We start from the raw sequence: 10,000 nt of genomic DNA on the forward strand, positions 1-10,000 counted from the left end.
GTGATAATAATGATAACAAACAATCAAAACAATAAAAATTCCATGATGATGATGATGCTGATGATGCTGCTGCTGCTGCTGCTGATGATGATGATGATGATGATGATGATGATGATGATGATGATGATGATGATGATGAGATGATAATCATGATAATATTCACAATAATAATAATGATAATAATATTAAATAATAATAAATAATAATAATAATAATAATAATATAATAATAATAATAATAATAATATAATAATAATAATAATAATAATAATAATAATAATAATAATAATAATCATAATAAATCATAGGTTTGAGACGTGTTGTTTTAATCGATCGACAATGGAAAAAAAAAGTTTCCGACCAAAATGGAAACAAAACTACAAAGTGATCATCTGTGTGAGGAAGTTATGTAAGTGATTGTCCTAGGAGACAGAACAAGAAGAGAAAGAAAGTGAAAGAGAGAGAGAGAGAGAGAGAGAGAGAGAGAGAGAGAGAGAGAGAGGGAGAGAGAGAGAGAGAGAGAGAGAGAGAGAGAGAGAGAGAGAGAGAGAGGGATATTATACATTTCTTACACTGTTGCTTTTTTGGAATTCCGACCGAGCTTGCGAGCGAGTGTGCATTGAGAACAAAGTTCGAATTCCAAAATTAATGCAAGAGTGTAAGAACGTTTTTATCCTACTCCTCCTCAATCGATTCCGATTTCGTCATCTTTAAATAAAAAAATGTTCAGAAACACTAAAATGATACTTCTTTCTTAGGAATCTATTTTTTTTTTTAAGTGACACTTAAAGCTTGATAATTTGACGTCATAAACTATTATTGCAAACTTGATATCAATACTATTTTGGTGAGGTGTAGAATTGAGCTGTTTAAAAAAATTAAAAGATAAAAAATTGAACTTTTATATAACGCAATATCCACTTAATGTGCTCAAAGCGCTTCACAAGGGGTCCCTGACCAACATGTAACATGTATAACGAAACATATTACATTTTATTTTCAGAAAGAGACAACTCTGTAAACGGCCAGGTACTCATTTTACACCTGAGTCTGGTTAGGGAATGTGAGTAAAGAGTTTTTTTTTCAAGGACTCAATTATGCACCGAACGAGGCTCGAACTCAGGACTTTCCGATCCGAAAGCGAGTGTCACACCACAAGACCACATAGTTGCACCTAGAATAATGTTGCTTCATTGATTCAAACAGCAACATTTGGGTTAAATACTTGAGTATTGTTGTTGAATACTTACCAATACAAGCCAGAGCAATCAGCCACAATTTTCCTGCGGCACCCATGGTGGATGGAGAACTTTGACACAACACCCTGAAGAATTACATTGCAAAACATAAATACTTTAATAAGACTATTTACTAGCATCAAGGATTTCTACGTGAACATTTCTGTCGTCTCAAGTGAGATTTGTGGGCCAATGAGATTGGAAAGAAAGGCTTCATCATTTATTATCATCATTATTGTTATCATTATCATCATCATCATCATCATCATCATCATCATCATCATCATCATCATCACCCCCATCATCATCATCATCATCATCATCATCATCATCATCACCATCATCATCATCATCATCATCATCATCATCATCATCATCATCACCATCATCATCATCATCATCACCACCACCATCATCATCATCATCATCATCATCATCATCATCATCATCATCATCATCATCAATGTATTATTAACTGAGAGATGTAGTCGATACAACAAAGAGCTTCAAGGTCTTATATATATATATATATATATATATATATATATATATATATATATATATATAGATATATATATATATATATATATATATATATATATATATATATATATATATATTATATAAACAACTTCCGGCATCCTTGACCTGTTACATAATGCACACTGGAGTTAACATGATAGAATCAAAACATACCATTCAGGCGACCATCCATTTGTTTAAGAACTGTAAAGCCAATCAATGACAACAAGAAAGAACCATTGCTATTTAATGACATTATCGATAATTATATCGCTGTAACGTATTGATTGTGTCACCTGTTCTATATAATGTAACCTACCGCCTCAGAATGGTATCATATTATAAGGGTGATCCAAAGTACACATATTTGCAGGTCTAATAACCTAAAGCAATTATGGGCCTCATTTAACATTGTTGCAATGGACAATATTTTGGATTGGTTTGAGAGTATTTCCACTAAACAATGAGTCCCCAATTAACCAATTATTATATATATATATATATATATATATATATATATATATATATATATATATATATATATATATATATAATAAAAACAAAAACCGTGAAATAATAGTGCTCCACTTTTTGATAAAAAGAGCTATTTACAAAATATTTCAAGTATAATTATGATCAACTTCTACAATATTGTTTCGAGCATTCGCTCTCATCAGGATATATATATAGTTAAGGCATTGCACTGTGACCCGGAAGGTCCCGGGTTCGAGCCCCGCTTCAGGCACTTTGGGGTTTTTTCCTTGGACAAGATTATTAGCCCCCAATCTGCTCACTTGGACAACATGGGCGATTCCTGTTGACATCAGGTATCTTAAATGAATTCCTTCGTGGAATGCCTAGGCGATGATATCTTATGATGTCGTGGCTGAAGGGTATAATATATATATATTAATAATAATAATAATAATACACATTTATATAGCGCTCATTCTCGTGTAAAACACAAGCTCTGGGCACTTTACAATATAAATATCAATTTTAAGTGAAAAAATAAAAAAATAAAATAATAACAACAATAACAATTCATAGCCAAATCAAGGATTCATATAGAGTCAAGAAAAACAAATACAGTAAAAATGTGTCTTGAGATTCTTTTTAAAAGTAGGTAAAGACTTGCACTCCCTCAGACCACGTGGTAGTTCATTCCAAATCTTGGGGCCGAAACAAGCAAACGATCTATCACCAAATTTTGTTCTTGATCTTTTTTCCGAAATTTTCGTTTGGTCATTACATGATCTTAAAGTGTAATTTTCAAATTTACACATGACCACGTGATCTGTGAGATATGCCGGTGCTATACAGGCCAAACACTTATAAACAAGACACGCTGCTTTGTAATATGTGCGCTTTTCAATGGGCAACCAGTGGAGAGAGGCCAACAAAGGGTTGCATGATCAATTTTTTTTTTGCCAAAAACTAATCTTGCTGCACTGTTTTGCAGTAGTTGCAATTGTTTAATAGAAGCCTGAGGCAAGTTGACAAGCAGCGAGTTACAATAGTCTAGTTTCGAAAAAATGAGGGAAACAACCAATGTTTTACATGTTCCAATTGCAATATACTGACGGATCGAACTGATTTTCTTCAATTGAAAGTATAAAGATTTACAGAGAGCAGAAATGTGAGCTGACATTTTCATTTCTGAATCAAAATAGACACCCAAATTTTTCACAGTCTTTGAAACTTTGATCTTTTCACCCCCAATCAACACCTCAAGACCATCATTCACCTTCAACTGCCCTCTATTTCCCACAATCATCACTTCTGTTTTTGACTCATTCATTTTCAACTTGTTTGCATCCATCCACTCTTTCACATCCGTCACACATTCTTCCACACGTTTCACAATATTTTCGAGATTTTTAGTTTTATCAGTAGCATAAAGTTGCGTATCATCTGCATAGAGATGATAGCGCAGCCCATGACCAGTGATGACATTAGATAATGGAGAAGTATACAAAACAAAAAGAATTGGACCCAAAACAGAGCCTTGAGGAACACCAAAAGACAATGTATGTTGACGAGAAAGTTTATCTAAAATCATAACCTGTTGCTTTCTGCCATCTAAATAAGATTCAAACCACTGCAAGACAGTCCCAGACAAGCCAAAGGTTATATTAAGTCGTTTAATGAGAATACCGTGATCAATAGTATCAAACGCCGCCGAAAGGTCTAACAATGTCAGAAGAGAAACAGAACCTTTATCTAAAACATCAAGCAAATCACTCGCAACACAGCACAGAGCAGTTTCTGTGCTGTGGTAAGAACGATAAGCTGACTGAAATTTTTCCCATAGATTGTTTTCATGGAGATGTTGTGAAAGACGTCTGAGTACAACTTTTTCAAGGATTTTAGAAAGAAATGGCAGATTTGAGACGGGACGGTAGTTACTAAGGTCATTTACATCGAGATTTTGCTTTTTTATGAGAGGCTTTACAATTGCATATATATATTATCCGATTGTTCACACAAGATTTTAATTATCAAAGGACACACTTTTTACGTATCTAGAGTGTGTGAAATGTTGGAATAGCACATAGAACGACAATCGACATAATCAGATCTATTAGTTCATATTCGTTTCAGTTGATAGAATCAACAAAATAGATTTTTATTATTTTTGAAGAAACTACTGTAGACAACAATACCCCTGCTGAAAAAAAAGCCCCGGGCAACAAGAGCATTCGTGACGGTTTGTCCTCGGATCACTGCATATCACTCTGCATGAGACTTTATATTTTTACTGTATACGTAGTTGAAGGCCAAGTAATTGGCAATGACGAACAAGTAACCATGTTGCCATGGCAGTATTGCACAATATCCCTCTAGGGCTGTACTTGGTTCTCCTACCATTATCTACATTACCGCACTTTGGATAAACGGGTATTTAAGATTTAGGTCAGAAAACTCATCCTTCAAATCGATTAAAATGGCCCTCAATTTGGCAATAACTGTCAAAGCTGTAATTTCGCGAAGTTCAAAATGTTAAATAGGTACTGCTGCTGTTGTCATATCCTTAAAAAGCTTTCATCGCAGTTAGTGGACATAGTCCTAAATGAAAGCACCTCTGTGAGTGTGTGTGTGTGTGTGTGTGTGTGTGTGTGTGTCTCGCCCCCCCCCTCTCTCTCTCTCTCTCTCTCTCTCTCTCTCTCTCTCTCTCTCTCTCTCTCTCTCTTCCGCGATTACGAGAGACGCATGCGCACAACCAACCTGACGTTCTCTCTCTAATAACTTTTCCGCCGGTGACGTCATAGACTATGGGTGACGTCCAATCAAGGGACGCTACTCTTCCGCTAATCTCATTCCCTATAGATTGTGTACGTGTGAATAACATGGAGTTGTACTTGGTTCACCCTTACTACTTGAGGCCAGCCTCTTACAAAACTCCAGTCAATGGAAAGGTATATAAATTTCCAATACAAATTGTTGAGATTGGAAAAAATACTCTCGGTGAATCAAAAATTAATCTTTAGAAGAATTCAAAACCCGAAGACAGAATAGCTTCGTAGTATCATTCGGCAGACCAATGCTGGTGTGTTGATATATTCTTTTTTGTTCATTTCTCTATTCATAATATTTCAATAGAAATCTGAAATTATTCTTTAATAAATAGATTTTTAAAGGGTTTTCACTTACGACATTTACCCTTTTCAATGGATCGGATTATCAAAACAGTTAAAAATAGATCACGTGTCTACTGTTTACATTCACGTGGAAAGAGAAAAAAAAAATCATAGTGAAAGAAAAAAAAATCAGTGTTTAATTTTATTGTTCATGATATTTCAAACGTCATCTAGTGCTATTTATTAATAAGTAGTAAATACATCTTTAACGGCTCACTTACAAAAGTTACCCTCACCAATCGATCGGATTATCAAAACAATTAATCACGTGTCAACTGTTTACTTCGAGGTGTATGATATAATATCATAGATAGACCAATAGGTACTAAATTCTATTATCTATTATCTTTATGATATTTTTTCCACGGCAACAAAATACTTAAGACAAACAAAAACGGATACACAAACACAGTTTTAATGACTCGATATTGATTTTCTTTTTTCTTTTTTGTTTTGCAACTTTGACAAAGGATTTCGTAGACAAACAACTTCTCATTGACATCGCAACGTTTCCTTCAAGCAATCAAAGGTTGTAATAAATAACAAGAATACACACAATAATACTATCTGAATTTTATTTTTTCAATATATATAAATCGATTAAAGGTAAAAATCGATTGGTTGGCACAATCTAAAATGCCTTATTGTCTCCGAGAGTTTTATCGGGATTATGAATAGAAGAGAAGGGGGAAGGGGGTGAGGGAGGAGGCAAAGCGTAAATTTGGGTTGGACAAGAAGTGGGAATAACGAAGGATAATAGCTATATATTTCAATTTTGATATTGCCAGGATAGGGAGATTTGGACTCCAAAATCATTAAGGTTGAAGATGGGGCAAATGACAGAAGAGCAGTAGTGGAGATCCCAGGTTTGAGACTTTGGTCAAGATGAGGGTTATTCAAAGTCGATCGATATTTAAAGGACACGTTTTCAGACTAAATCTTAAAATTTCCATAATAGAGCATTTAACTGGTTATCTATAAAGTGAATGGAGAATGAGATCGGTCATTCAATATTTCTGAAACAAAGAAATTGGAAAAGCCAATGTACTCTAAAAGGCCGAATATCCCCCTTCCAACTACATATAAAGTCATCAAAAGTATTGCTGAGAGAATACGACTAACTAACGCAAAAGAAAGTTATTGGAGTATCAGAAATTATATGAATAGGGACCGATTGGATGCGGCTTGCTTTTCTCGCAAACCGAAATCAAATGTTTTGCACTTATAACTAAAATGTTAATAAAGCATTTGAAGTGAGTGTACGGGTAATTTTTCAGGTATAAGGAGGAAAATTGAACTGGAATTCCGAATTCTGAGTCGATTAATGGACACATGCCTAAAAACAAAAACACATTAATTGGTTTTAGACCACCAATGTTCTGACTTGAACAATGTAGTTTGTACTAGGTTACGAGACCTCAATATAGCTCCATTCATATACATTTGAACTTTTGTATAAATTCACACACAGTAAGCTTTTCGAGCGCCCCAAAAATACGTAGATAGCCTCAAGTCACATCATTTGTAAATGGCGTCTTATCTTTACTTGTCATGCCATTGTGCAAGTTTAGAGACAATTTGCCATAATAACGATCCGTACACATTCTAGAGGGGCTTTAACCAACAATACCTTACGAATGATCAAAGGACAATGGAGCTATTTAGAGAACCGATGGCACATACACAATTTTAAACAATTTTTAACCAAAAAAATGTGTCAGTTCAGAAAAAAACAGCACTAAACATCGTACTATAATCCTTCTAAATTGCAATTAGAAAACCTTAAGAACAACATAAAACAAACTGGGTTTAAAGCGACGGACACTTATTTTCAGGTCAGATAACCTAATTCATTTTGTAATGGAAATCAAAAAAAAAATGAGTCAAAATATAGCCCATTACAACAAAGTTAAACTAGGCCCACAATTGAGTTCAGATTTCAGATCTGAATATGTACACGTCAGATTTAAAGCAATTCATTAAACGAAGGCGTTAAGTGCAATGTTCTAAGACACCGTGGGTCATGAATTCATAATCAATATTTTCTTCACTACGAACGGAGGGAATGAAAACTGTCTCCAAGGAAACAGCGTTAAACTTGGCATTTCAAAATTATATCAAATTTATTTCCAAATCTATGACATCGACAAATCAAAACTAAAAACTTGAAAAAGAGTTATAGATAGAATGGAGATGACGTCGCTCAAGTCTTTGTTATTGTTATTTGCCATCCGCGTTTATGAGTATGATCACTTCACTGTATTAACCAGGCTATAAATGTTTAAGGTTACACATAGTTTTATGTGTTGGTTCGTTATATTTCTAGATGGCAATGTTGTGAGCTTCTTGACCAAGCGCATACTATCTACAATATACTATTGACGTCAATTAGGTCTTTGTTATTGTTATTTGCCATCCGCGTTTATGAGTAATTCTCACTAAACTGTATTTGAAAAATCCATACGTTATTCATGAAATAAATGATCGCATGAAGAGACAATCTAACCTCAGCTTATTGGGCTCGTATTTAACAGGGACTTAAGTAAAGGAGTGGGTGTTATAATTAAAGAAAAAACCTGGCATTGAATCAATTATTGACTAAAGGTTTACTCAGATACATATTCTGTCGTTTTTATTAAATAACACAGTACCCTAAGTGCTATATTTGGTTAACATTGCATATACTGTGTTTTTTTTTTAACAACGGCAGTATTAATGCGTAGTGTGTAGCAGTATTAATGCGTTTGGGTAATTGTTTTGTTGTTTTACGAGTAAATGCACTGGTGTTAGCTTTGTGATTTGACTGCGACTAAAATCAGATCAGCAAATAAAACGAGTTCAGACTATCGATTCTCTCTCTCTCTCTCTCTCTCTCTCTCTCTCTCTCTCTCTCTCTCTCTCTCTCTCTCTCTCTCTCTCTCTCTCTCTCTATCTCTCTCTATCTCACACACATACTCTGCGTGTGTGTGTGTGTGTGTGTGTGTGTCTGTATATCTATATTCATCTATCTATCTATCTATCTATCTATCTATCTATCTATCTATCTATCTATCTATCTATCTATCTATCTATCTATCTATCTATATATATATATATATATATATATATATATATATATATATATCTAACGAGTTTTCTGGCCACATTTTTAAAATGTGTATTTTATGAGTACGGCTGTATAGCTTAACCTGCTCCCCGGTTTGAACGTTTTTGCCAAGATGAGGATTATTTGAACCAATCGATATATGAAGGACGAATTTTCTGGCCAGATTTTTAAATGCGTGATTTTCTAGAGAACGACAGGAAAAGTAGCGTGTGCTGAGATTACAACTATGTAAGCTGAGCGGTACCAAACAATAAAATTGTATTTGCCATGACTCCATTGAAACGGTGAGATATAATATGTCATGATAAAATAATTCAATTCTCTACTTTGTGGTCTCCCAAAGTCCACTTTATAAAAATTCAAAAACTTCAAAACAAAGCTGCAAGAATCATACTGGGGCAAACATTAGAGAAATTATTACCCCTGTTTTGAAACAGTTCATTGGTTGCCCGTCAAGAGGAGAGTTGAGTTCAAAAGATTACCCCCCGTTTTGAAACTGTTCATCGGTTGCCTGTCAAGAGGAGAGTTGAGTTCAAAAGATTACCCCCGTTTTGAAACAGTTCATCGGTTGCCTGTCAAGAGGAGAGTTGAGTGCAAGATGACCAAAATCGTGTTCTATTGTATTCATAGCTTTGCACCACAATACCTAATGATTGCCAATGACATCAGAGTACCTCGGTCTCTCCGTTCCTCATCTCGCGCCACTTTAGAAAGAAAAATGTCTGAAAAAAAATTCTCGGAACGTGCATCTTTCATCGCGGCACTATCAATCTGGAATTCTCTCTCGATATTTATCACAAATACTCATACAGATTGAAGACATAATATTTTAGATTAGCTTGCCCTTAATATTTCAAAATCACATTCTTCATATTCCATTGGAATCAGCATAACTTAATAGATTAAATATAATTGCAAAATTTAATTTTCTTAAAATTCTCATTTCGTGTAAAGCAACATTGACCATATTAGTGGGATATATATTGGAGCTCTATAAATGTTTTAATCATATTTATATATTTAATTAAAACCAAACCCACATTACAGGATTAGCAACCACCTTATTTTTCAAAATGTGTTGGCAGAAAATCTATTGAGGGTGACAAAAATATAATAGACACAATCTCTGAGAAGCCCATAGTTTATCGTTTGATGTATTCTTCGAGGAGACACTAGATTGCTCTGTGCTTAATCTATCGCATTTTTCATTGCAGCGTGACTGATTAAAAGTCGGCATAATGTTAGGCCTCGCCTACAACTGGAATGGAGTAGAAGACACACTCCATAATAATCCTCGTCGTAAAATTTTGGCCCAATTTCAGTTTGCGTATTATTTGTGGGATATGGATTAGAAAAATATAATTCTCAGAACAAAAGAAGCTAATTTGGTATATAACAAAATATATAAAATTACAAGAACAAAGAACATTTGAAATAATATATATATATATATATATATATATATATATATATATATATATATATATGTATTAT

At 34.1% G+C, this 10,000-nt stretch overlaps 1 protein-coding gene across 1 annotated transcript in view; it reads right to left on the bottom strand.

Moving 5' to 3' along the window:
- Positions 1-10,000, bottom strand: part of LOC144973134 (uncharacterized) — a 93,131-nt gene that overhangs the window by 80,977 nt on the left and 2,154 nt on the right. The window contains exon 2 of the mRNA XM_078915223.1: positions 1,250-1,323. Coding sequence (XP_078771349.1) covers positions 1,250-1,295 — 46 coding nt within the window. The 5' untranslated portion in view covers positions 1,296-1,323. The remainder of the gene's footprint in view (positions 1-1,249; positions 1,324-10,000) is intronic.

The sequence above is a fragment of the Berghia stephanieae genome, chromosome 5, assembly GCF_034508935.2.
Source record: "Berghia stephanieae isolate SIO BIC M18660-M18661 chromosome 5, UCSD_Bste_1.3, whole genome shotgun sequence".
In the NCBI taxonomy this organism is placed as follows: domain Eukaryota; kingdom Metazoa; phylum Mollusca; class Gastropoda; order Nudibranchia; family Aeolidiidae; genus Berghia; species Berghia stephanieae.